This window comes from Excalfactoria chinensis, chromosome 7, assembly GCF_039878825.1.
Source record: "Excalfactoria chinensis isolate bCotChi1 chromosome 7, bCotChi1.hap2, whole genome shotgun sequence".
Taxonomy (NCBI): Eukaryota; Metazoa; Chordata; class Aves; order Galliformes; family Phasianidae; genus Excalfactoria; species Excalfactoria chinensis.
The window spans coordinates 24,977,833-25,005,650 of NC_092831.1; the positions used below are offsets into that span (position 1 = coordinate 24,977,833).

At 39.6% G+C, this 27,818-nt stretch overlaps 1 protein-coding gene across 5 annotated transcripts in view; it reads left to right on the forward strand.

The window, feature by feature from the left end:
- SATB2 (SATB homeobox 2) overlaps positions 1-27,818 on the forward strand; it is a 128,394-nt gene that overhangs the window by 56,116 nt on the left and 44,460 nt on the right. For all 5 annotated transcript variants that reach the window (XM_072342273.1, XM_072342275.1, XM_072342276.1 and 2 more), the window contains 4 exons: positions 1,941-2,067; positions 4,191-4,314; positions 9,080-9,182; positions 21,077-21,549. In XM_072342273.1, the coding sequence (XP_072198374.1) occupies positions 1,941-2,067; positions 4,191-4,314; positions 9,080-9,182; positions 21,077-21,549 (827 nt within the window). The remainder of the gene's footprint in view (positions 1-1,940; positions 2,068-4,190; positions 4,315-9,079; positions 9,183-21,076; positions 21,550-27,818) is intronic.

Here is a 27,818-nt window from a genome sequence, read left to right on the forward strand (position 1 = left end):
CAAGTGTTCTGTGAAGCTGGTATAGATTTCTGGGTTTTTAGGTGATTTTGCTTTAAATTATTACGTAGCAGAAGGGGGTGAAGGAAGTCGGCTGCTAAACTGTGTTTTCCCAGCATGTATTTCACTTGGTGGACCCTTGATGCTCATTTCATGACTAATATACACCGTACTATATGCATTTCTTGTTGTCACCAGAGATAACATTAAGTAAACTATCCCCTTAAGAAAAACAGCTTTTCTTGGCAAGTGGAGTATGACTCAAGGAGCCAGCACTGGAGACATACGGTGCTGTGAATGAGTGCTGTGTGTTACTCTACTGGATCGGAGTCCAGGCACTATTTATACTACAGCATATTCAGCACCAGATTGTTAAGTCTTAATACTGAAACAGTGCATCATTTAAATGTTTTTATTCTGTTTATGTCCCATTTTCAAGCATTAGATATCAAGCAATACTAGCTAACTTTTTGTTGCATTTGGACAAGATCTCTGGGTGCCGAAAGTTTTCTAATCTGCTCTTGAAACATTAGTCTGTCTGTACTAGCATGTTACATTGAAACTTTGTACCAATGAAGACAGATCACGTCTCTTTTAGCTTCTCTCAAGACCTGGTGATAGAATATCTTTCAAATCACTGTATCAATGGTAAATGCAAGCAATCGGGTGCTTCAGAAAAGGGGTTATTCTCTAATTTCTCCGTTATGCCCATGAGAAAGAAAAAGCCTACTCCATATCAGGTAAAGATCTCAGCAGCGTAGTATTCTCTTGTGTCTGTGCAAGACATTTTGTATCACTGTTTCAGGTGTGTTATTTATTTTATGGTTGTGTTTTAAAGATGAGGATAAAAGGCCTTTGCCATTTATTTAACTTGGATTAATTCCAGAGCTGGTGATGGTTCAGTTGAAAGTAAGGTGAGGACTGGTGTCTTTTGGCTTCATAGCATCCTTCAAGAAAATAACTAGGCAGACCTTGTCAGTGTGGGAGAAATGGGAGAAAAGGTGATGGGCACCTTGTGGGGTTGAGCTAAAAGAAGAGCAGTGGGGCAATGGCGACATGGTAAAGCAGAGAATAAAAGTAATAGTTGTGATGTGTTATACTGCACAGAACAAGGCTGAGCTGTTTTGTTTTCATGTACGGTGTCATTGTGGCTTTTTTGTTTATATGTTTGACCTTCTTCCTGGAAGTAATTCCTGGATATTAGTCATTGTTTTTGGTGTGGGCAGGCCCTCTGCAGTTGTCTAAACAGAAATAATACCTCTACACCAAATGGTTTACCATTTAAGTTTATAGTCTTCATGACATGCACATCCAGGGAGGTGATGATCCCTGCTAAAGAATGAACAGAAGTAGAAACATCCCCACTCTCCCCATGCTATTTTGGATCTGTGGTCAGCAGCTTGCAGTTGTTTTTTTGCTAACAAAAGCAGCTATCTGCATAGTGTGACTGGCAGCTGGGAGTGAATTTATACTTCATGGATTTCTAGTGCTATCCATCTGCACTGGGAGTAACAGCATTATTAGATTTTAACTGTGCTGGAAACCCACATGTAGGTATTTTCCTGTTCAAGTCAAAACCAATGTATTTATTTGCTGAAAGGTTTTGAAGGCTACAAAGTGTGGACTGTAGAGTACTGAAAGTTACTTCTAACTTAGAAAGGCAGTCTTTAGTGAGATGATGAAAGATGTGAAGTGAGGAAGCATTCTGTGCTTCCTTGAAGTAATTTAAGAGCCAGGAACATGTCAGCAACTCTCTACTAAAAATCTGAAGTCTATTCCTACTGTTTCCCATGGTTTGCTTGAGGATTCAGTACAAAACTTTTTTGAGAAAGACTGCAATAAGCCTCAAGGCACATATTGAATCCCCTAAACAAACAATCTTATCAAAAGGTTTTGTAAACAGGCAGTAAAATGCAAAGTATGAATGTTGTGTTTTCTTTCAGGAATAATCAAGCTTGGGAGATGGAATCCCCTCCCTCTCAGTTACGTGACCGATGCACCAGATGCAACAGTAGCTGACATGCTACAAGATGTCTATCATGTTGTGACATTGAAAATCCAATTACAAAGGTAGGTGTTTCTAAACATATGTCTTTTTCTATTCTAAGCTGTTTTGTCAATTACAGTATTACTATAGAGATCAGCACATCCTGTCTTCAGTAATTTCTAGTCTTCTGATGAAAGAGCAGGAAAAATGAAGAGAAGGGTAGTTCATCTGGCAGCTATTTGGTGCACATTCTGAATTTTTTGTTTGTTTTCTGAAGTAGCGATATGATAGCTAAAAGGAAGGGCAGAAACTCACCTAAGTAAAGGTATGAAGTCTCTAAGGGCAGACTTTTCCACAATCCCTGATTTGATGGGTTCTGAAGGCCTTAATGAGAGCAAAAAATGAACACCTTGCCATTTTCCAGTGGTTGCACTGTGAGACTCAGGTCTTCTACTGCCAGTTGCTGAGATGGGAGGAGAGGAGCTTGCTGACATTCCTTTGTTCTCCAGTTGTCTGCCCAGAGAAAGGCAAGAAGATGAGGAAAGGATCTGTTACTGCAGTTCCATTTGGCCTTTGGAAAACACTTTACTTTTTTGAATGCTAGTTCTGACTAGCAAAGCAAAACTTCCTAATTCTTTTACGCTTAGTCCCCCTCATTTCCCTCACTTCTACATTTTCTCCCCCATTTTTCTCTATTGCCTTTGGAAGAGTTCTTAAACAGCAACTGATGCCTGTGAAAGGAGTTGTGGCAGGGTACATGACACGCTGTAAATGTGGTGGTAAGCCTACATCACACAGTCATTTGTAGCTTTATGGACAGGGGACATCAGAGGAAAGAGGCAAAAATAAAAGACATGCTGAAATAATTTATGCAAAGCTCATACTGAACAAAATAAGGGTCCATTAAAGGTGTATGCAAAACTACTGACTGTTCAGTTTACATTGAAATTTGGAAGTAGTTGGCTTTTCACTAACATTCAGCTCCTAAACTCCAGCATTTCCTTCCTGTTATCTCTAATGTTGGTTGAGGTTTCCAGTTCCCCTTACAGACCTCTCCTTGTTTTGATACACTGTTACTATCTCTTGCCTCACTTGCATCTCTTCAGCATATTGATGAAAGCATCTAGAGTCTATACTTACTATAAAAGGAGTACAGTAACTCCTCCAGAAGTATGAGCTACCAGGAGTTCATCTAGCCTATTGTTCTTTTAATGTTACCAATGAGTATCAGTGAGGATCAAGGTCTCACTTTTTATCTTCAAAGTGCCTGAAGGCTTGGATGCAGTGTAAATAGAAGATAGTCCATGACTTTGAGATAAAGATGGTCATTGACTACTTGAACACCTCAAGCACAGCTGAACTTTCAACTCTTAGGGTAAAGCCTGCCAATGTAGGTGGAAAGCAGAACCACCTCAGAGAGTGACTGGAGAATGTTCACTAAGTCTCTCAAGCATGAATGGCAATGGCAACTCTTCCCAGCTTTCTGATGTGCTTTTTAGGTCACTCCCCATGTATGTAGACACAGACCACGAGCTTGTTAAACTAGAGGAGACACAAATCACATGAAGACAAGAGCTTTACTACATAAGCAAGTCTTGTAAAATGAAAGTGGAATGAACTACACATGACAGATGTTGGGCATGTGGCTTAGTGTGTTTCTGAAAGGCTTGCAGATACTTCAGCCAGGAGGACAATCTATGTATTCAATGTATACATTCATTCAACGTATTCAATAAAATACATTTTTCAGGCTTGCTGTTCAAAGCCTTGTTTCTACACAGCGAGGACCCTTACTGTTCTTTGATTTTGCTACTGACATTGTGACACGTATGTTTATTTTTCTATCCCAGCAGGAATATTTTTGTTTGGAGAGCATGGCTTTATCTAGTCAATTCTGTGGCTTGGTCTGCATGGAGTTTTTTTGCTCTCTACCAGGCCCCATAGGAAATGGTTATGCCACATGTATATCATAGTGGAATTAGCTGCTTTTCCTGCCATGTACTATCATAACTTTAGTTGAACTATACATCTTCTGGGAGCTGGGTGTGATGGGAAGGGGAGAGAGGAGAAAAACACTTTGATGGACTGGCTTAGCAAGAAACTCTCATTCCTGTGCACTGCTTAAAGGTCTATGGCTGTTGTACACAAAGTGTAAGCATCTGTGAAGGTGATGTTTCTATCTTCTTTCTACTTTCTGTTTTGATAGTTGTTCCAAGTTGGAAGACTTGCCAGCAGAGCAGTGGAACCATGCCACAGTTCGCAATGCCTTAAAGGAACTGCTCAAAGAGATGAATCAGAGCACATTAGCCAAAGAATGCCCTCTTTCACAGGTCAGTATTTTTAGAAGGCTTAGGGAAAGCCAGATTCCCATGATCCAATATTCAGTAAAAGGCTTAAGCTAAGCAATTATTTTTTTCTTTAAAAAGGAAAAATTCCAATTAATGTGTTTTTAATGCCACATTTTATTAGTGGGTCATGAGGTGGAAATTATGAATGGTTTGTTTTTTTAATTTTGCATTTCAGAGAGTCTTCATCCAGACCTATATCTGAATGTTTTGCAATAGGAGTGATGATTATCAAATGCAAGATTTGAGTGGCTTCTTTCTACTAGCAGAGGTCTGCCTCCGCCACATAATACATGAGTAGATGTCACCAGCCTCCACCTATGATAAAAAATATACATACTTAACAATTTTGTCCAAATTTGCAGAGAACAGTAGTACAAAATGTATGTAATTATCTTATAAGAAGCAGAGTAATTCACTGTCTCATTCTCCTTGACTGCTTTATGGATGAGAGTACCGTCATGTCTAAGATGTGGATTCCTACAGATGTTGTGAGCAATATTTGTGTTTCAGATTGTCATAACAAGAGATTCAAAAACATTTGTGACTGAGACCTCCTTGTCTTTCCAAAAAAAGAAAAAAACAAACAACAAAAAAACAAAAAACAGCCACAGAAGAACACTTCAGCACCCTGAGAAGCAACATTGCTGGGAACAAAAAATATATTGCCATCTAAAAACTTCATTAAAGACATTTTTGTCTTTTGCATCTTTAAAAAGTCAGAAATCAGTAATTCTTGCTTGCTAAAAAATCAATTGCATTTGCTAGCACTTAACTGAATTTTTTTTCTCCCGTGGCTGTCTGTCTTGCAGCACACTGTATGCTCACCCTGTAATCCATAATCCAAAGCCTCTGTGAACCAAGAGAATTCTTTCTATGTGTAACCAGCACAAATGCGCCTCATTGTCTCATGATTATAACTCTAGGAAAAGCACAGGGCTACAGAAGTGAGATATAGAGCAGAATTTGGATCTTTGGAATTGAAAGGAATTGCTTTACAGCAGAAAATGTTCCTCATCTTCCTTAGTTGTGTTGAGTCTGCAGAACTAGAAGGAATGAGAAGGCTGCAAGGAAAGGCTGTGTAACTTGTCTTTCTTACTAAAGGAGTCGCAGTGACTCTAGATATGCACAGAGCTTAAGTGTGTTGAATACGGAAGTATTTTTCTTTCACACAGTTTAAGTGTAATTTCTTAAAATAGAATTACCGGTGGAATATGGTCAGCTAATGATGATTGCAGCATATGGTTGTCTCTGCCCAGTCTTCTTCAATATGCAGTATAACTAAACCATGAATCATTTTATATGCAGAATTCATTTGTTGTCTAGGTCTCGTTCCTCCCGCTTTAGTTTCAAAGCAGTGGAAGTGCTGCAGTTAGTTTACTCTCTCCATAACCTCAGTTTGAAAAAATATTAATAAGACTATTGATGGCAGGACCGTAGCAGCAAGAATCTTTGCCCCAGTAGTTATTTAGTGGTCAAAGCTAAATGGAGAAAGAAAATTGAGCTTGTTTACCTTTAAGGATAGCTGTTAGTGACCTTGAGTAGTGACTGACCTCGGAACTGGGACTGCAAGAATGCAATATTCATTATTATTATTGCCACAACATTTCAGTCTCTTTTGTTTTTGCTCACAAAATACAAAAGATACAAGGAAAGGTTGTGTAGGAGCTGTCTATTACTATCATCTGAATATGCCTGTAATACAATTCCTTCTCCCAAATCAGTTTTAAAAAAATATCGTGCCAAATGTGAAATGTCATTACAACCCCCTTGTGGTTAATATATTATTGACAGCAGCAAATTGCAGAGTGGCCTCTTAGGAGTCGAACTGCAGAGTAAATGCTGCTGTTTATTAATGTGTTCACAGTGCCTCAAGTATAAAAATGGAGAGGGGCAACGCGGGGAGCTCTCTCTCCTACCTGCAACGGTGCTCCTTCTCTGGTTCTTGGTGCACGAGCTTTCCATGAAGCCCAGATGGGGATTCTGATTGCCACTAATGGGAAATGTAATCATTCACTTTGATTTAAAATTGTTCTGTGTTGTTGTTGTTGTTGTTGTTTTGTTTTTCTGCAAGGTGTATTATGTGGCTGCAGCTTAGCCATCCTTAGCATAAGGCTGCTGTTTAAACAAATAAATCCCAGTTAACCAAGCTGGGAGGGAGGAGGGTAGATAGGGGGAGTGTGTGGCCAGAAGGAAATCCAATTACTTCAGCATTTCCATCTTTGCATAGAGACTTCTGTCTTTCCTGTATACTGTATAACTCATTTCAAAACTGATCACGTGTTTTGTCTTCTTAGCGGACAAAGATTTGCTGGCATGTGTGCATGTCCCATGTTTTTCTCCTTGAACTTACTGCACCTGATTTTCTTTATGGGAATATTTTCCAGGTTTTAGTCCAGTAAATTTTCATTTCACTTGGTCATCATGGCCACGCACATTCCATACACACTGACTACTTCATATCATCTGTTCGTTTCTTAAGCATTTTCCCAGGAAGGATACTCATGAGTTAGATTTTTTTATTTTAGATTTGATTTTTTTTGCTACTCTCTCAAAATAGATATTCCTTTTCTGCAAACTCATCAAGGTTCCTGACAGAAATAGTCATAGAATTCCTTCCAATGTTATTGTGTGTGTGTGTGTGTGTGTGTCTGTAACTTATAGGGTATTTTTCTTTGTAGTTAGAAAGTTCTACTGCTCTATTGTTAAGTGGATGAAGAGAATTTGTCCTGGGATGTTCTGCCAATGGTTGATATACTATTTAAGTTTCCTATTTAGCTTAAGCCTTGCTTTCTCAAATAAAGGTTAATAGGTTAATATATTCCATGATATTTAATAGTCCTTCAATTTCTGTAATGTTGGTTTATTATAAAGCTAGAGAATTTGTGGAAGAAAAACAGAAAAGTGAAGTCACTCTATAGGCAGAGCTAAACAGTTGTCCCACCATCCCTAAGTGACTGAAAATTTAACTTAAGCGGCACTAAAAAATGGAAGTTAGCTCCACTTTGTTCAGAATCCTTCCTTAGCAGAGGCTGTCACTGTGTTGTGCTTTCAAAATACTATTGCCTGTTAAACTGATTCAGAACAGGCAAGGATTTATGGAGAGGGAATTGTTGCTGGCTACTACAATGCTAGGTTTATGTCTCAAAATATTGATTTTAATTAGAAAATTGAATCTCAGTTTTAGAAATCGAAACTGCCACTTAAAAAGGGCCTTATTATATATAGCCTTCCAGTTCTACTGCAGTGCACCATAGTAGCTTTCTAGTGGAAAAGTTAAAGTGCAAAGGCAGAAGACCCTGTTTACTGAAAGTGAAATTATGTGCTGAGGACTGAAACCAATCGACACCATCCAGTACTCTCAAGTCTTTAGTCACATTGGTTTTTAAGTCCCCCTACACTCAAGGTTTAGGAGCAACTAGAGTTGTTGGAGTGAATTTGTTAGGAGACTGGATGAATGTGGCAGAGGGAGGGAGGGATTGTTTTTTGTTTTAAAACAACTGTTAAAATTGAGTAAGCCTACATGTAAGCCTTATTGCTTTACAGAGATAGCTTAGATGCTGTTTTGCACAAGAGCTTACAGAAGCCTGTGAATAAGAACTTGAACTTTTGTTCTATCATGCCTGTGCAGAAAGGTTGTGCAATGTTGCCAGTGGTTTTCTAGGCTTTCACATTAAGTGAGGAAAGAGAGCAGAAGAAAACTAGTTTCTGAAGAAGGCGCATTGACTCCCATGTGTTAGCGGTGCTGGATTGCGTTCCCTTGAGTTTGTACACATGCTGAGAGCAAGTAACCCTGGAAGAGTTAAAGGAGGAAAGGCAAAATTTAATTCCTAAAAAGTTGCCTCCTCTCTAGAATGGATGAAAAAAAACCTGAAAAATAATAAAAGGAAAAACTACCAGTAATAAGACTTTTTTCCACTTAATCTGCAGAAGCATCCCTGATGGGAAGTATTTTTATGGGCATCAGGTGCTGCAAAACAGCACTGCTCCTCTCTGCTTCCAGTTGGCTTGCAATTAGAGCCACTAAGAGAGAATTCACAAAGAGCAGAAAGGTGGTGGTTAAACAAGTGGTACTTCAGTTTTGTAGATCTGTGCTGTGGTTTTTGGCTGTTCTGTATTGCAGTGTGCATAGTTCCCTTCACTGTGAACATCACTGTTAATTTCTCTTTTGGGTGATTTTTCACGCGAGGGCTAATTACATGTTTCTATAATTTACATTAATTTAACTTATTTGCCTAAACATTGTTCTATAGAGAGTAACATGAATGTTTTCTCATTCTTGGCTGTGTGGTCTTCCTGCATTTGGAAGCAAAACACGGACAGCTGATTTATTTGGATTCTGCATGCTGGAGCATCTAAGCTTACCTTTAGGACCTGGTTCCTAAGTCATGATTGTTCTCACCTGGTTGCACCAAGCACGTGCTCCCCAACATGGCACTACATGTTGTTATGCAACTAAGTGTATATATGGTAATATCACAAATACTCCCACCTTCAGCCTATGCTGTAGGTTTCAGTCTGGGTTTGTCCTGCATAGTTTTTGCTTTGCTATTGAACCGGAGTAGTTAGGTTTGGAGGTGTACAGTAAAGAATAAAACCAATTTTGTGTTTTCACCAAACACTGCTTTTTGGTTTTAAAGGCAAAAATGGATGACGGTTGTGCATTTATGTGTCATTCACTTTCCCTGGAAAAATTTCAAATTATGCAAGATATTTTAAGGTCTTTTTTGTCTTTTTTCTGTACTTCCAGAGTATGATTTCATCCATTGTAAATAGCACATACTATGCCAATGTGTCAGCAACCAAGTGCCAGGAGTTTGGGAGATGGTACAAGAAGTACAAGAAGATTAAAGGTAAATTGATTTTTTATTGTTTATTTTTAACTTTTGAACTTGTTGAACTTCTGCTGATGGTTTGCAATTATTTACTTTAAGTAAAGATGATGGTAAGCTTTAATAATATTAGTGAGTTCATCTACAAAGAAGGAATGATCACAGCATGTTTGAAATATGATCTGATAGTTACAAACAAGGCTGGCATGAAAACACAGGCCACTCAAAACATGCTTGTAATATCCCATTTAGTTGTGCTGAAAGACCCACTGTGTTTTGAATTATGCTAAAATGTTTTGGAGAAGAAGTGTTCTGGTAGCTCAGAATTTTATAGTTAAATAACTTTGTAAATCACCTTAGTTGCATTATAATCATTAACCCTAAAAAAGCTTGTCTAAGTAACAAATGCCTTTGCTCTTCGTTTGAAATCCTGCTAGATATACTGATACTCCTGCCATGTTTCTCATGCAGTATCTGGATGCATGATGCAGTATCTCATGCAGTGGAGCATTTGGTACCTGGTTGTTAGGAGGCGTTGCTAAATAGCATTATTTTTCCTTTTTTTTTTTTTTCCTGTTACACCACTGAATGGAAGATTTGTTGTCTGAAGGAAGGCATAGGCTATTCTTGTTTCTGTCTGTGATTCTTTCAGTTGGCCAGGACAGTCGAAGCAGCATCCATAGGCTTTGTGTAGAACTACAGTAATGTCTTGTCCTTATTGAGAAGCTGTTGCATTTAGTCACATAAAGATTAGGATCTTTCAAAAAATCTGCAGTCTTTTTTCTTTGAGACAAACAAACAAACAACAGCATCCATGAGTTTCCATAAGATAGACTAGAAATCTGTATGATACCCTCAAGAATCTGCTTTTCAAATTAGGAGCATGTGAAACAAAATTGCATGAAATATCGGAACAGGTTCTGAGGCATGTGAATTTTCTCTGATGCATGTCTGGTTTGCGCAGCACATACCTGTAGGACTCTCAGCTGTGTGGTGATTAGTTTTTCACTTGGCAGAAATAAAAAGGAGTGTTTTATAGGAAAATTATCAGTGGATGGAAGGAAGGTTGTTCTGGCAGGTGTGGGTAACAATGTGGATGTGGAAATGCAGGTGTTGCTTTTCACCTCTTAAGATGATTTAGGCTTAAAGTAAAAATGTTGATGCCAAATATACTTGGTAGTTTTTTCTCTCTCTAAATTGCCATTGTGTTATGCAGAAGTGTGTCTTTTCCCTAAATGATATCTCTTAATAAAAGAATTTTATTTGGCGTGCTGTAACGTATCCTCTTGGTTAAAAACAATCAAAGGACTCAAATAGCTTCAACATCTTCACTGTTTGCTTTTACTTGCTGTTCTTAAAGAGCAGAGATGGGCTTTTTTTTGCCCCCCCAAACTGGGCAAGGGTGTAATGCCAATTGCAGAGGCATTGGAAACCCTTAACTGTAGTGTTCTTAGTGGAAGAGATGCCACTACAGCTTCTGAGTGTTCCTAGCACACTGTTGTCTTCCACTTTCTTCCATTCTTAAAGCACTGAATTCTTTAAGCTCTCTTTTCTTTCTTTCTTTCTTTTATTTTTTTTTTTTTTTAACTTAATAAGTGCACAGTTAAATTGTTAAGTGCCATAAAAGCAGAATGAGACCTCAATCAAGAGGTCAAGGATCCAAACCTGAAGAGTTTGCCAGATAATTCTGCATACGTGCTATTCAAAGAGGTGCAGCCAGTTGCTGCTGTTTGGAAGTGTATGTGTATGCTAGTAGGAGGAGGAAAAGGAAGGTTAAGGTATGTGTGAAGTAAACACAAGCTGCTATAAAGCAGTTCAAGTCGTGTTGATTCATCAGCCGTATGAGTGGGAGAGAAAACAAAGAATGTATAGCAGGTACTTCGGTGTGCGAAGAAAAAGCAGCCATGGAACTTAAGGGCAGTAATGTAGGCCCCCTGGAAACAGGAAGGGCGCTTCTTTGGGCAGTTTCAATTTCTCCTTATTTCTGTTTTCATGACTTTTTTCTTCTGCATCGACAGATATTTTTACAGGGCACCTTAATTAGTACTCAAACTCAGTGATTTATGTGCTTCATTCATCACATGTTCCTTAAAAGAAAGATAGATGCATGACACAGCATTTCATTGTTAGGGTTGTAATCTGGATAGCTTAGGTAAAACTCATTTGGAGTCACTGAGACAAGAACCCTATCCATATGTATGTCTAGAGCTGGTTAGTAGAAAGTAAAAACAAAAATCAATTCACATGAGCTGTGGTAAATGCAAAATATGAAGGAGCTTCAAGAATAACTTCATTGATGTTACAAACTAAATGCAGCCTACAGTGTTAAATGTGTTTCCTATTATCTGCTAATGTCTGTTTTAATAAAACAGTGGGAACTAAATGGTTGCTTCTTAATCAAAACCATGATTTCCTAAACATAAGCTTTATGATTCTGTTACAAATTGCCACATATAGATCTCCTAGGTCAAACTTTTTTCCTTGTTCATAGAAATAAATAAACAGTAAAACAATTATACACTCTGGAAGATCAAAGTAATTACAATGAAGCCGTGCAAAAGTAAAAAGTTCTTCGGAGGGGAAAAAAAAAAGCATCAAGTTTCAGACAATGTAGTTCATGTTTAAATACTCATGAGAAGGTGAACAATCAATGATATGATATCATTAGCAGCACATGTAAGAGCTGCATACCAGTGGAATTGTATGTAATCTCAAGTAAACGTTCTCAGTGTGCATTCTGTTGAACTCACCAAAAAGACAACTAACCTATTTTTGCTTGCAATGTACAAGAAGTTTTCAGTTAGTTCAGCTCAGCATGGTAATTTTGTCTTGTGTCAAGACCGTGCTAGTGTAAAATTCTGCCTGGGTTTTTATTCCCAGCCACCCCACCCCCACGAGGTTTTAAGACGTTCACAGTTTACTCAGAGGGATGAGAATATGAGAATTAGTGCACAGATTCTGGAGTCACTAACGTGAGGATGGAGGCCTTTGTTTTTTGGTTTTGTTTTTAACCTTCCCCTTGTTCTGAGCCTTCCACTGCATGTATGTGCAAGGACATGAGCGAGTTTCTAAAAGGATTTCTGCTCTTTCCAGACTCCTTGGGATGCACATATGCATTTCAAAGATAGCTTTTATTAACTCAGTTCTTATAGAAAATGCACAGTCCTTGGAAAACAAGGATCTTACAGTTCTGTGAACTTACTCTTCCCTCTGTGGACCTGTGTAATCATTTGGAGTGGCAATTAAGCTATTTAGTTTGCATTGTCCTTTTGTTCTGATTATACACCATGAATGACTTTAACAAACATCGTGCTCTTTTTAACTCTGTTTCATATATATATATATATATATATATATATATATTTTTTTTTTAATATTTTTATAAATGTGCACCCTTTTGGTTCGCAGCTGCATACATGCCAAGGTTTGGGTATGTTTAAACTGCTTGAATCAAGAGCCACGCTTTCCCATTTTTAATAAAGGCTACATGCTAGTGACTGTGGTGATAACTGTACAACGTGCAGAGACGAGTTTCCAAGCTTAACCACACAACTAATGTCGTTCTCAAGGGATAAAATTTGCACCAGTTACCTACTCATTGCCCGGCCTTTGGGTTCATAGCATTTCAAATATTTTTTACTTCTATTTTTTCAATAGATGTTGCACTTCCCAAGTGTCATGCTTTCTATTTTTGTCAGGAGGACTATCAGTGTATCAGGATCCTTTCACAACTGAAACTCTTAACTAGTGTAAATCTTTTCTTTTTTTGCCTGCTGACACAGCTTGGCTTGGTGGGAGGAAGTTATGAAGGCAGAGGGGAGAAATAAAAATACTGTGAGCTTAAAAATAAAGAGACGTATTTGCTTTGTCTGTGTATTAGGCACATCTTATTTTCTTGCTCCTGCCGTCAGTAGCTGTCAAAATAGAGCTTTCTGTGGATGCGAGTTTTGAGACTGGCTGTCTCATATTTTCTGTGGAACGGTGAGTCCTTCTGTTTAAAGGAGGAGGTCCCAGTTATTTCTGTTTCAATGGATGAGGAACCAGCTTCCATAAGAAAGAGTTTCTATAGCTTCCTTATCCAGAATCTGCTTTGGCTGCCCTTTGTTTTTTCCGGTATTAATGATGTGATGTCCGCTGTTTTGTTCTCGAGAGTATGTTTGCTTACTTCCCATATGAGACTGACAGACAGATCTGCTTTTTGGATTCTGTGTTCTAGAGGCCATTCTAGGTTAAGAGAAATTAGAAACAGGATTCAGAAGGGTTCCCAGTTTTGTTAGTTCTAAACGGAAGGAGCCTTGAATTGCAGCATGGTCGTAACACCAGTGTGACTTGGTGAAAATTTTAATTATGTGCTTTGTTGAATAGTTTTGAATTGCTCCTCTGAAGCAGATGCTGCAGAAGCCTAATGAAAAGGCATGACAGAACATTCTCAATCATTGTTTCTGACTTTTAACAATACCCCAGTTATTGATACATGTGCGTGTATGCATAAATAGAAAGCCACAGATACGGCTTTGTAAATAGATGTAGGTATGTAAGTATACATACTTGTAGATCTTGACCTTTAGCCTTTTTAACTAGTTAGTTGAAGTAAAAATGGTAAGGCTTTTTAAGTAGAGATAATTTCAAGTGTTGTTTGGATATTAGTTGCGACTCTGACAATGAGCCAGAAAAGGTCATTTAGGTTATCTGTGTGGCTCTTGACCTTACCGTACTTTTTTCTTTGCTTCCTTTCATACTCCTGACTGTGTTTTTATTCCATTAAAAATAAAACTTTTTAAAAGAAAAAGAAAATAACATCATTCACAGACGAGCTCTTCAGTATCTAGATCACACACAAGACCTGAAGATCATCTCTGACTTGAACACATCCTCACATTATGTAGATTGCTGTGCTGTACTGTTTTATGAGCAGAGTTGTTCATCTGTTTGCATTAGGCCACAAGGAAAAAGTGGAATCTCTTTCTTTAAGCATAAGCTGAAGTTGGCACATTTTGGTAAGATTTAGAGACGCCTTGACTACTGTTTTCCCTTCCATATTAGAATATTGTACTTCAGCATTGTCGCTGATGCTAAGTACCAGTCTGAGGGATTTGTGTGCTTATATTGTTAAGAGACAGTTTACCCACTGCAGTGTGCGCTGGGAGCTTTCTAAATTGTGACCCTCTTGGCTATTCCTCTGTACAAAGAGAATTAAAGCAGATCCTTTTTTTTTTTTTTTTTTTTTTTTTTTTAAAACTCAACTTTTATCTAAATTAAATGCATTTCTCAATTTCAGCTTTGCAGGCTGTCTTTTTTTTTCTTTACTCTTTTCTTTTTTTTTTTTTTTCTGACTATTCTGGCTCTCACTCTTAATAGCACCTGTGGCATGGCAGAAGAGGAAGATATATCCACTATCTGAACCACCTCATGTGTACACATGTGCCTGAATCTGCAACTATTGCCGCTGCAGGGAGCGTATGTTAGTCCAGTAGAGGTTGGAAGCCTTTCTGTAGAGAAACCGCTTAGCCCTTTGTCCTTTCTATCTTGTCTCTGCTGTGCACAAGGTTTTTATGACTACTTGTTTTTATCACTTTTTTTTAAATCTATGGATGATGACTGAGTCTGCTCAGATGATCTCACTGTGTCAACTTTATGGTTTTAAAATGCATTTGGTTCCAAGTGCAGTGCTTTTTCTCAGTGAGGACCAATTGTGTACTAAGGCTGCGGCTTCTGTCCAGCCATTTTTGATTTCCTAGTGACTATGGAATGGTCTTTGTCATGAAAGTACTTTTTTTTTAAATCTCGAGAACTTCAAAGTAAAATTTCCTTCATATGTGAAGAAAATATTCTTGTGTGCTGCTGAACACAATAACCTTTGTTAGTTCAATAGGAAAGGAGTTTTTAGGAAGTAAGCACTATTGGAGGCTAGGTTGGGAGATGTGATGCTTAGACACAGACATCAACCTTCTTGGTGTGAGAGCTGCAATATGGCTGTCTCTGATCGTGTGAACTTCATAGAATATAAAATCCATTCTGTCGCTGAGAACAGAATTGAATTCTGTTCACTCCAAGTGTCTGAAGGGCTTACATGTCTTTTGTAATGATGTTTGTGTTCTGTCTCGTTCCTTTCATCATCTTTGCTGTTATGAGTCAGGAGGAGATGTGTACCTATCTCCCAGAGGGGCTGCACAATTGTCTGGGTATTCTAGGCAATTTGCACCTCCCTCTTGAGATGTCCACATAAGGTTAGTGCTTAAATAGCAGGGCAGACTTCCATCACAGAACTTTGACAGGGAGCAAGATATTTTTGTATCAAATGAGACTAACTGGAATGCTATTTCTGTTTGTTCTGACTAATGTTTGTCCTAATTCTCCTTTTCCATTTTACACAAACAGCATTTATACATTAGATCATGTGGTCTCTAAAACACCTTCAATGTAGTGATTTTTTTTCTGCCCTATGAGGAATAATGTTCATACGGTTATGTGACCTCCTTAACCTAAACAGTAACCCCAAAATAATCTAGAATGAAATCATATTATATTCTTCCTTTCTGAGAAGCAGCTTTTGGAAGCAGTGCAGATCAGGGACAAGACATGAGAAGAATGACTTCCTAAATTTAAGCATAACTGACAGAAAACATGTTAGTGTTTGTGTGTCCCATGGGATGATTAGGATCTAGTCTGTAAGATGAGAGGAAGGGCAAGTCTGCTGTGCAGAAGTCAACAATGTTAGTTCACTCTACTCAGTTCCCCCAACAATGATGCTGATCAATGGCCCACTTTTTTGGTGATTCTTTCAAGCACAAAAATAGTGACTTGTGCTTTGGGAACTGAGAGATTTGTAGTGCAATGGAGAACAGACAATGGCCTTTCCTGTCTGTTTTCCATTAGACTTGGATAAAGGCCTTTGCTACCCACAGCCGGCGGCCAAAATAATTTCTGTATGTGCTCCATAGCTATTTTGAGGTTATTTGTTATCCTGCAGGAGTAGAGGAAGTGAAAGGTTTTAGAAGTTAAGATTTCTTACCAAGCACGCTGCTCTGGTCAACTCACTTTTTCTCCAGTTCTGACTGCGAGAACAAATGGCCCAAGCAGAGGTCAAGCTGTAAATGAAACCAGTGGGTGACTTTGGGTAAATACAAAAATTGAATGTTGAATGAAAATGAGACTCCTCAGACCAGTTCTTTGCACTGAAGTGGTTAAGTGGGCTGTGATTAAAACAAATAAGTAATTATGCTAATTATAGATAAAAAGATAGAAAATTACCACTATAAAAGCACCTCCTGTGCTCTGGAGTGGCTTTGTTATATTTACAAGAGGAAGCTGATAATCATAGGGTAAGCAAAAGGGCACCCTGTTGGTGTAGTGCAGCACCCCCAGCTCTGCACTTCACTCTGAGTTGGAGAGTAGTATGGTGTCAGAGCTACTTTTCCCAAGCAAAGCTCCATGGTTTGGAACAGGTTCAGCTCCAGTGAGTAAGATGGTGCTGAGCTATGAGAAACTGTGGGAACCTTTCTATCTCTATGCCTGTCGTACTGAAGCTCACAGAGTTCTTTGTTGGCACAGGCTAGCTCAGTTTAGCCTTTACCACTGCTGGTAATGGCTTTTATGATCACCAGGTTTTAAGTAATAAATAAAACAAAGATGCAAGCTCTGAAGCTGTTGCACTGCAGAACAACCCTGGGGTGGTGACATCCTGTCACAATTGAAACATGGCAGTCCTGCTGACTAGTAACGTATTACAAAAAGTTTCTTTAGCAGCCTCTTCGTGCTCTGTTTTGTGCAAAATGCTTGTATGCCAGTGGGACTGAAAAGTTGGGGACTTGCTGGGTCACGGGTGCTGCAGGGCCCTCTTTGTGACCGTGGCAGCATGGTGCTGGGAGACATGTTAAGGTCTTGTTCTCCCTGCTGCATCCGTTATTGTGTGTGCTAAGCAACTTGGTTTCCAATGCCGTCCGTCAGTACAGTGCTGTTCCTAAGTCCTTAATACCCCACAGGCTCATTGTCAGAATGTTCCTATTAACAACTTGGTGAAAATAAAGGGTGAGGGGAAGGGAAGGTGGAGAAATAAATCTTATTTTAAATCTCTTGAGCTAGTTTCATTTTAAATGGAAAGTTGCATGCGGACCACCCCAAGCTATTGTGCTGTGGACGATGTCAGCTGTTTGTACAGGGAAGATTTGGGTAGAGGATAAGAGCATCGCGCAGTGGAAGGGTGCATTGGGTTGTTTTTGTGCTGCATCCAGGAAGTTTCTAGCTCAGTATGAAATTGAAATACATTTCCACACGTGGTAATCATTATGAGAAAAGAAAGGAACATTTAAATATGATGATTTGCTGCTTCCATTCTGGGGATTATGTTGGTGTCCAAGTGTTATGCAGAGGTAGTGACATCTCGTAGTGGGAGATGGACAAATGAAGGACAGATACCATTCCAGGACACTCAGTGAGCTGCCTGCCAAGCTTGTACGTGGTACTTACTGTCCTGGTACCTGGAACCCACCTAAGTAGTATGTATGGCTTCTGGAAGCTGGGCTCCTAAGTGTGAAGGTGGTGTTGGATTTGTAGCAAAATTGTATACCAGGCAGCATGATGCAGGAAGAGAAGGGAAAACACTGCTGTAGTTTTTGCTGTGGTCGGAACACAGATGGGAGGTAGGTAACAGCTTCTTGGGCCAGCTTTTGCTTAAATAGAATAGGCATTGCAAGCAGAGAAAGTCTGTTAGCATTACTTGAACACAGACTACAGGCATCCATGGAGCCCCCGCTCCTTCCCAGTTTAAGGTCCTGTTGCTCTGTCTTCACTGCTTTTTAAGCCAACTTGTTCAAGTACCAGCCAGTTCAGTTTCGGTGGGGCAATAGCAGATGAGGGAAGGACAAAGGAGAGGAACATAGTGTAGAAACATGGAGAAAGGAGGATGCAAGAGGGAAAAATCCCACCTCAAGAAAATCTGAAGCAGAACATTGTTGTCACAGAAGTGCTGTGGCTCCTGTATGCCATTTTTTCATAGAGCATTGCCAGGAAGCTGGCCTGTCTCCTGTGACAGTGCTGGCTTCTGCCTGTCCAGGCCCACAGAGCCCCACCAGTTCATAGCCACCGGTGAACAACAGAGAATCTGATATGGGAAATCTGCTGGAGGAGGAGAGAGCCTTGAGGAGTTGAGTAACGCACATATTTTCTGTCTAGCATAATTGTTAATGGTAACCTTTTATTACTGAAGGGATTTAAGTGACTATAATCTGTTTGGTTTATTGGGAATGGATGTGTGGCAATATAGCCTAATGTGATCAAGAAAGGAAACTGATAACAAGGGAAAAAAACCACCTATGGAAGCAAGTCAAGTGATGTCTCTGTGTAATTGTGATTCTAAGGAGCACTGCAGAGATTAACAGCCTGGCAGCCTTTTCATCTTAAATTTTATTTTTATAGGGGGTTTATGACTTGGCACTGAAGTCAAGAGTGGGTGGAAACTTGGCAAATGTGGTTCAGCCTGGAAAGTGGTTGTTATTTATATTTACTTCTCACTAGGATTTCAAAAACACTTGGTTACTGTTTTTGAGTTCTAACAAGTAGTAATTTATTGGTTTCAGTGACTTATTCTCTCTATATTTCTTAAACTACTAAACAGTTGGGAAATGGTTTCAGCTCTCCTGAAGCCACTTGTGGAAAGGCTTTAGATCTCCAAGGATGTAAATGCATTTTGAAAGTAGCTCTTGACGCATTTCTTTCTAGCAGAATGCTCCTATTATTTCATGTACACCGAGCAACATCTTTATTGTGTGTACATTAAGTTAATTCCTGATTCTCAAGTAGCTGCTGCACCTTTGGAATAATTACATTTGGTTTTCTTGGAAACAGTGTGTATTTAATAGCATTATTCAGGTACAGGCTCACCTCAGAAAGGCTCAGGTGATCACATGGCCATGTGTTTCTGTGTGGGCCGTGGCACTGGATGGTGTCTTCTCTAGTGTGATAGAACAGCCTCTCTTCCCTGTGACCCTGCACGCCTTCTGTGCCTAATGTTTGGTAACAGGTACTGAAATCTGTATTTAAATAGGAATTTTTAGTACTTTCAGCAAACTGAAAAGCTATGTTAAGTGTTTAGTAGGCTGTGAGAAATTTATAGAGTTGGTCAGTCATTTACAATAGTGTGTGTGTGCTGCAAGAATTGTATGGCATTTCATAGTTGAAACATTGAGCACAAATAAACAGTTATGAAATCAGTTGAATTGAAACACTGGCTTTTGTAGAAAGACGGAATTAAGAATTTTATTAGAAATGTTTAATTTTTACTTATTTTTTCATTAACAAGGATTTTACTGAAGATTAAAGGTTCTTTGGAATTTTTCTTAAGAAACAAAAATGGCAACAGGGCAATACGATTTCTTTAAAGTAAAATTCCTGGGTACTAATTTACCTAGTTATTAAAATTAGTACTTGTGATGTTCTCGAATGACCGCTCTAAGATGTTGTGTGTGTGTGTGTGTGTGTGTGTGTGTGTGCATGTTCTGGGCATGATTCCCTCCCTAGTGAGTATTCAACCCTCTCTGTCCGAGATTAACTCTGAGAGGTGAAAGGAGCTGTCTTTCTGTTTAAAAGGAAACAGGGAAAGTCATCAGTGAATTGTCACATAGATGAGGTTTTAAAAGAGTTCAAAATCCTTGCACCATTGCTGATCATTGCACAAGTTCTGATTGTGTTATGCTATTTATGAAATAAATCCGGACTTATTATTTAGCAAGAGCATCATAAAAATGAGGTAGTAGTTTGCTTAGCTGTATGGTAGCAGTCCCCAGACGCTTTTAGATCAATAGATAAATGCCCAGTTTTATGTAGTGAAGGGTGTGGAATCTTCAACTTTGTATAAAATGACTTCTGACTACCTAATGTTATCTAAGTAATAGTTTTAATTTTTATTTTATAAACTTTATTTCCAATTTCAAATATCACTTCTAGAGGGAATTTGGTTTTGTTATACAGGCACTTGAGGTGTTGCAGTATTACTGATGTAAGATATCTGAAAGGGCCATAGCTGTGTGTATGATTACAATAAATGCATCTGGTTTGTAGTGTTTCATTTTTTTGTAATATGATGTCACTTAAGAATAACAGGTCTAAATATATTAAAGATTTCTTTTTAAGATGCTAAAGCCATAAAACAGCACTATGAACCAGTAAAAGGTTGCTGTCGGAATCTGTTTTCTGTAAAGTGGACATTCATGTGTAGTTCCTTAAAGGTTTCCAGACAGAGTGATGAGGCTTTAGTTAGAACAACTGTTGCTCTGAAATCTTCTCATTTGTGAATCAAGGATGTACATGACTATGTAGCATCTAGCATGCTTTCAGGCAAGCAACTTGATTCTGCTACAGTTCATCTAGGATAATTCACATTACCTGGTAACTTTATCTGCATGTGTTGCAAGAGTTTATGTTGGAAAAAATACAATTGCTGAGTTTGTAATGAGAAGTTGTTCCATGAACTGAACCGGGAACGGTCTGGTTTCCATTGAATTGGTGTGGGTGGATACTAATTTGGGTTTCTTTTTTTCAGCTAGATGCCAGTGATTCTAAAATGTTTCCCCTCTTTTAAGAGTTACTCAATTTGATGACATATTCAGAAGTTAATGACAGTGTGAGTGGAAATGTCTAAACTTGTTTCGTTAGGAAATGAGGCTGGAACAGACACCTGCTACCAGTTTTATAAGGAGTTTTATCTAAGGACAGCAAGTGAAACCTAAGAAGGATGAAAGTGTCTTAAATATTGTTGCTCTTACTTTGTACTGCTTTTTTTATGTTTTTGCATTGCTTTTATGCAAGTGCAGATTTGAAAACTAAAATGGGTGCTATACACCTGGAGTAATCCTTACCCAAATAGTCCTCTTGTAAGTGGCAACTGAAATGACAGCAAAATAATTTTTCTCTTTTAACAGTGGAAAGAGTGGAAAGAGAAAACCTTTCAGACTATTGTGTTCTTGGTCAACGTCCCATGCACTTACCAAATATCAACCAACTGGCAACTTTGGGAAAAACTAACGAACAGTCTCCTCATGGCCAAATTCACCACAGTACTCCAATCCGAAACCAAGTGCCAACGATGCAGACAATGATAAACCCTGGGCTCCTGTCTCCTCAGCTCAGTCCACAACTTGTGAGGCAGCAGATAGCAATGGCCCATCTGATAAACCAACAGATTGCCGTCAGCCGGCTATTGGCTCACCAGCACCCACAAGCTATCAACCAGCAGTTCTTGAATCATCCACCCATCCCTAGAGCTGTCAAACCAGAGCCATCAAATTCATCGGTGGAAGTCTCTCCAGATATTTACCAGCAAGTCAGAGATGAGCTGAAGAGAGCCAGTGTATCTCAAGCTGTCTTTGCAAGAGTAGCATTCAACCGCACACAGGTATCCATTTCTGTTCTATAACCAAGAAGTGCTGAGGGGTCAAAGTTATGACTCTTGTGGGGCTATGTGGTTGTTGCAGATCAAGGCAAAGTGTACCACAGAAACAGGTCAAACCATCCACTATTTTTTCACCAGTCTCATTGGTATGATTGAGCAAGACTGTTTCTTCATAGAACAGCTGTTTGCTTGAAGTTGTTTACCCCAGTGCTGTTACCTGAGGTTTGTTCTGTAGTTATAATTCTGCTGGCATGAGTTCTTCCCTGAGTTCTTCTTTGTGGTTATGAACTTCCACATCTGTCCTGACCAATGGCCAGGAACAAGAGACAATGGGAGTCAGTAGCATCTTTTAGTTTATGTCAATTTCTCAGTTCCTTCTTGCAGTAACTACTGTTGATTGCACAACTTCTACCAGAGGCTACTGACACAGAAGTAAGACAAGTGTTCATAGGCCTAGAGATAGTCTTGGTGCCAGCTGCATAAGAGACAATTGATTGCTGGAAAAGATATCTGCCATTTGCAGCTGACCCATCTGACACAGGTTTTCTCACTCAAATATTGAAATTCAGATGTTAATATGATTACACAGTAGCATCAGTATAAGCCTAGCACCTGGAGTACCCTAGGTGAATGCATATTAGCAAGAGAAGACAAGGGCCACGTATGTATGTGTCTGCCAGAGGTCTAAATGTAAGGCCATACAGTGCTTTTGTACATTCTCCTGGATTAATGATTTTCTTTGGCTTTGCCATTTTGGAAATGCCATATTATGAGGGAACTAATTAAAGTATGGAGCACATTTTTATTACTTCCCTTTTTCTATTAAATTCATAAGATGACTGCACTCAGAAAAAACATTCATGTTCAATCAACATGTCTTTGAGTTCTGGGGTTAGCCTTGAGGATATCGAATGAAAACTACATAGGAATGTATGAGTATTTCCTCTTTAAAATCCTGCTTTTAATTTGGAAAAGCTTTTCATACTTCTGAGATCGTAACCTGTTGTATATAAAGCCTATTATAATCAAGGTAGATGGTATTGACAGAATGACACATTCTACACTTGAGTGAGAGGTCAACGTTAACCTCGCTGGTGAGGGTTGTGCTATTGTCACTGAACATGATGTTTTGCTTTAGCTAGACTGGGACAGATTAGTAATACTCAAATCTGTCACTAGACCACAAGTTTATCCCTGTCAAGCTGTCAAACAAATTGTGTGTTAAACTGGCCGTTCAGTTGTAGTGTTTAAAAGGAGGCAATGTTTTATTCTGTGTGTCTAGGAAACCCCTCACCTTGCCTATCCCTGACTGAACACTGCATTTGACTTCCAAAGGCAGCAGTGAAAAGGCAGGCATTTCTGAGAGACCACTCTGCTCTTTTTCTAGTAATTGCACAGTTTTTCATCCATGTATGGTGTTTAATAGCAGCCATGACAGAGACTGCAGCACAGATTATCAGAATGCAGACTGAGGAAGCTGCAGTATGTTTTCTTCTTGTTGTTTATTTGGCATATTTGTACTGCACCAAGCCAGTGTAGGAATTGCATGCTGTTGTCCTGCACAATACAGTGGAGAAAGCACCGTGCTGCTCCTGGAAGCTGAGGCAATGTCTCTTTGTGTTTCTGTACTTCACAAGTGTGTTCAGACTGAGCTCACTCACTGGGAGCACAGACCTGAGCAGCCCTGGACAGGACTGCACCAGGAAATGGAACGTAATGCTCTGTCCTACCTACCAGTTTACACTTGAGACTAGTAAACAAAATGATGTGTAACTCTAGGGTATTAGAATCACTGATTTGTTCATCCTCCTGTCCTGCTGATATTTGTTTCAGATCGCACTAACTTCCCCAGCTTTCACTTAAAAAAAAAAAAAAAAGAAAAAAGAAGACCACTTCATTGCAAGTTATCAGACACTTTGATTTTATATAAAAGTAAAGAAATTGTCTACTTCTCAGTCTTCCATTATACATAATATGATGTACTACACTACAGTGACTTCAGAACAGGCTAGTCTCAAACATCTTTAAAAGTGTTGCTCATCTCAGAGCTGTGCTTCATTAGTCTAAAAGACCAGTGAACCTTATGTGCAATGCATTACATCCTTATGAGTTATCACTGCAGCTAAATAGTGGATTTGCATATTTATGGATTACTGTCCTGAGCTTTTACTTCCAACTCTAATCAGTCTCCCCTCAGGTCAGAGTCTGTTACCCCAAGTAGTAAGAAGAGGTGCTCAGCCTTCCACTCCACGGTAGAAGGTGTGGGATAATCCCAAACACCCGTGGTGGAGAAGTGGAACTTCCTTATGTGGAAGTTTACATCTGCCCTTAACTCCTTTCATTCCGTTTTCTGAGTCTTCTCAGGAAACATGGGAATCTGTGCATTTCTCTCTGGAAATGTTTGGATTAGAAACTGAAGCCCTGTTATTTCTCATTATGATATCAAAGAATAGATGCTGTGTGCCAGCCAGCAAATAATTGTATTAATCACTGCATTATGGGCCACTGCTTAATCCTTCTTCATGGTAGTTCTGCAGCACACATTAGCCTATAATTAAGTATAGCTTCATGAAATATGTACTGTGAGACTTGCTTAATAGATAAACTATTCTCTAATTTATTTTCAAGTCCAATGACCTATATACTCAGTGCTGAAAAACCCCTTCTTGTGAACATTATTTCTCCCCTGAGACCTTCCATCTGAGCAAATCTGTTAAATGAAGTAGAGGAAGCTTTGATCCAAACTAGGCTAAATTCATTGGAACAAATGGCCGACACATGTATGTATGCATATATGTGTGTGTGGGAAGGAATGATGGTCAGAAGATGGAGAGGTACAGTTGCATGATTTGTGAGACATCCAAGCCTTCCTCTAAAAGCTGAAAGGTCATAGCTTCAGACATGCTATTTCCTTATGCCTGTGGCCATCTTGTTGTCTGCACATGTGAAAATAAAGTGCTTTGGTTTCTGTCACAAATGCTGTGCATTTCCTGGGACACAGACCTGCCACTGCAGTCCCACTGAGGTGGGAAGCTCAGTACTTGCTTTGTGCCCAGGACTGCAGCACAGCATGCTTGGCTAGGAATCGGCTCTGGCTGTGTTGACCATGAAGAGGGTTTCTTTCAAACAGAAAGTTACAAAATGAACATTTTGAGATTTATTTGCAATTGGGTATCAAAAACCCTCGAAGTGTGTTTAGTTGATGCTTGAGTAAATGCCTTGGGCTAATCTCCGTGCCTTCTTTTTACTTTATTGCTGGAGAATCAATGTCACAATTTTAATTCACCCTGTTGCAAAATCTAACTGCTTACTTATTTAGCAGTTTGGGACAGTTGGAAGAGATTTCTTCAACCCCCAGGAGAGAATTTCTTTCTTGAAGGTGTTTTTAATAGCACTGTTCCCAACAAGGGAGAAACTACTACATAACCTTCAAAACATTTAAAATGACTGTGCCCACTAGCATTGTTCGTGTTACCTATGAATGGTATATGTTGGAAAAGCATCCTCGTAGTCTTTATACATTCTCACTGATGCCAGCAGCACTGCATTTCTGGACTGCAGGCATGGTTCTCCTGTGTGAAATGTGTTGAGGTGCTATTCAAGTTTGTCAATGTGTTACGTAGCCTAAGGAGTGGTACTGGGACTGTTGTGCTGCATGTTAGGGCTCCACTGGAACCTGTGAGATACAGACAGGTAGGACAGAGCAGAAAAGATGTTTGTATTCCTGGCCTGCATTAAGCTGCCATCATTTCCTACTCTCCAAGGTGGCCATGGAGACCCTCAGTCATACAGGCAAAGAGGGAGGTGTGAGTCAAGGCAGTGAAGGAAGCTGGTTATGGTGAAGGTGTTCAGTGGCGTTGCTGGGGCAAGAGATGCAGTTTCTTGCTGATGTAATTACTACTAAGTCTACTGACTTGTTCCTGGAGGAGAATGCACATGGGAATTTTCAGCATCCTCTGGAGAGAGTCATTGCACTCTCTCCCTTTTGTGCCATAGTGTCTCCTAATGCAGCATCCAAGTTGCAACTGAAAGGCTGGTGTCACCAAAGCTTGCGGTGTCACAAGTTGTTGAGTACTGATAAGTGGGCACAAAGTGATGCATACAGAGGTAAGGGAGGACTTGTTTAAAGGAAGTGCATGAAAATGCTCTTCTTTTTTTTAACCAAAGTAATCTGTGTTCTTCAAAATCTATAGCTTTAAAGCAGGGGATTTGAACCCTGCTATGCATGAGAAAAATGAACTTTTTTTCCTCTTGTGACTGCTTTCTGGGCATCCCTCATTGCTGCAGGCTCATTCAGGGGTGGATGGTTACTTTTATAAGGGTTCAGACACCCTAAATCATTGGATCAGGGAACTGCCTTTCTCCACTTTGGGAGTACCCCATCGACTCAAAAGCCTATAGACTGTTTTCTGTTTATATCTTTTTTTTTTTTTTTTAACGCATCTTTTTTTGCCAATGTTTTGACACAATAGCCAAAACTAGTAAAATGTTTGGGCGAATGGCCAGTGCTTGTTTTACTGAGCAGCCTCACAAACTGGGAATATCCGTGAACCTGAGGCTCTTTGAATGAAACGGTTGTGGTGCCAGATCTAAGAAAGCTGGAGGAGCAGGCATGTTTGGGATGTGTGTAACTCTTTTCCCAAAGAAAGCTGGCTGCATCTAACCCTCTTTTTTCTTGCTCTCTCAATTGTTAGCAATGGGGAAGCTGGCTTTCTAGCATGTGGACAGAAAGGCAGGTCAGTTCCTGTATATTAGTGGGCGTTTTTTGGGTAAAATCAAGTAACAGAACAGGGAGGGGGAAACTCTACCAACTTCAGATGTAGTGACATCTGTAATGAAATAAAATAAACTGATTCATCTTGTTTGAGGGATTCTACCATTCCTTGGCTGCAGGAGTGGGCTGAGGTGCAGGCAAATGCAGGCTCAGTTCTGAGTGCCCCAGCTCCTGGTGTGATTGTGGGCAAGTCTTGCCCACAGCTCCTGCCACGAGGAAGGGGACAGTAACGCTGCCTGGCATGCAAAGATGCAGCAAGTCAGGTGTGGAGGGACTTGGAGGCTCTGAGGGCAAACGGAGTGATTGGTGAGGGAACTCCAAAGAAAATCTTTGGAGGCAAACAGAGGGGGAAGTGGGTGGCAATTCTTCATTCGCGCCTAATTCTGCTTTCTTTGGCAAAATTTCCCCAGACTGGAGCAGGGACAGAACTGGGTCCCTTAAGAGGGTTTTTAAGATTGGAAATATGCTCTGCTGAAATAGCTAATGCTTCCACCTCTGCTTGCTTGTGAGCCAAATCCTGGGCAGAGTTCCTCTTGGAAGTAATTCTTCCTTTGACTTAAGTGAGAGAAAGATGTGCAGCTTTCATTCTCTGCCTACTATCTGGTGAGACATTCATGCTGCATTCATTGCTATGGTGTCTGTCCCATTGTGCGCAGACTTTCAATTAGTGAGGGTTCTGGTTTTGTTTTTTGTTGTTTTTTTTTTTTTTTGTGGGGGGATTTTTTGTTGCATTTTTTTTTCCCCATAGAAAACTCTCTCTTGTTGCATGAAACCGTTTCTTGCTGCCTCCTTGTTTTATTCTTCTGTGTAATGTGGCACAAGCAGCGTTCTGTTGTACTCACAGGAAAGAAGGCAGTCTGTAAGGGAAGTGCTTAATTTAATAAATTGCAGATTTTTAGTACATGGGATATTTGTTCCAACAGTGGGTTTTGCACTGCCCAAAATTTCAGTTTCAATTAAGTTAATTGTATTCAATAAGCTGAATGAAAAGATCTTAAGTAGCATGTGAGTCAGGCTTTCAGAATGTGTGCTTGTCGGAGGCGGCTGCTGCCTGCTCAGCTGATGCACAGGAGTCCTGAGCCTGGGAGCAAGTACACGGCTGGACGGTGTGCACGAGCAGGGCGTCCTGCTCACTTTCCAGCATGTTTCAGTACAAAGGTTTGATGTGCATGTTACAAATGGTGGCACTTTGTGGCTGCAGGTGGTGTGTCCTTCTCTGCCTGCTTTTCTTCATGCATCCACATTCAGCTCCACATGCACATCTTGTTTTCCCTAATAAAAAGAAATACTGTAATAAAAAAGAGACTTTATTAAACTAATGCAATAAAGGCATTTTCTTTGAGGATTTAAACACTTCATTTTTAATAATAAAAATCAAATTGTCATAGTTGAACCCTGTATAAGTTTTATTCAAATCAGCCTCTAAGTGCTGCATGCCTAAGCAGGTCTCTCCTGAGATGCATGTATTTTAGCATTAGTTAAATGAGTTCAAGAACGC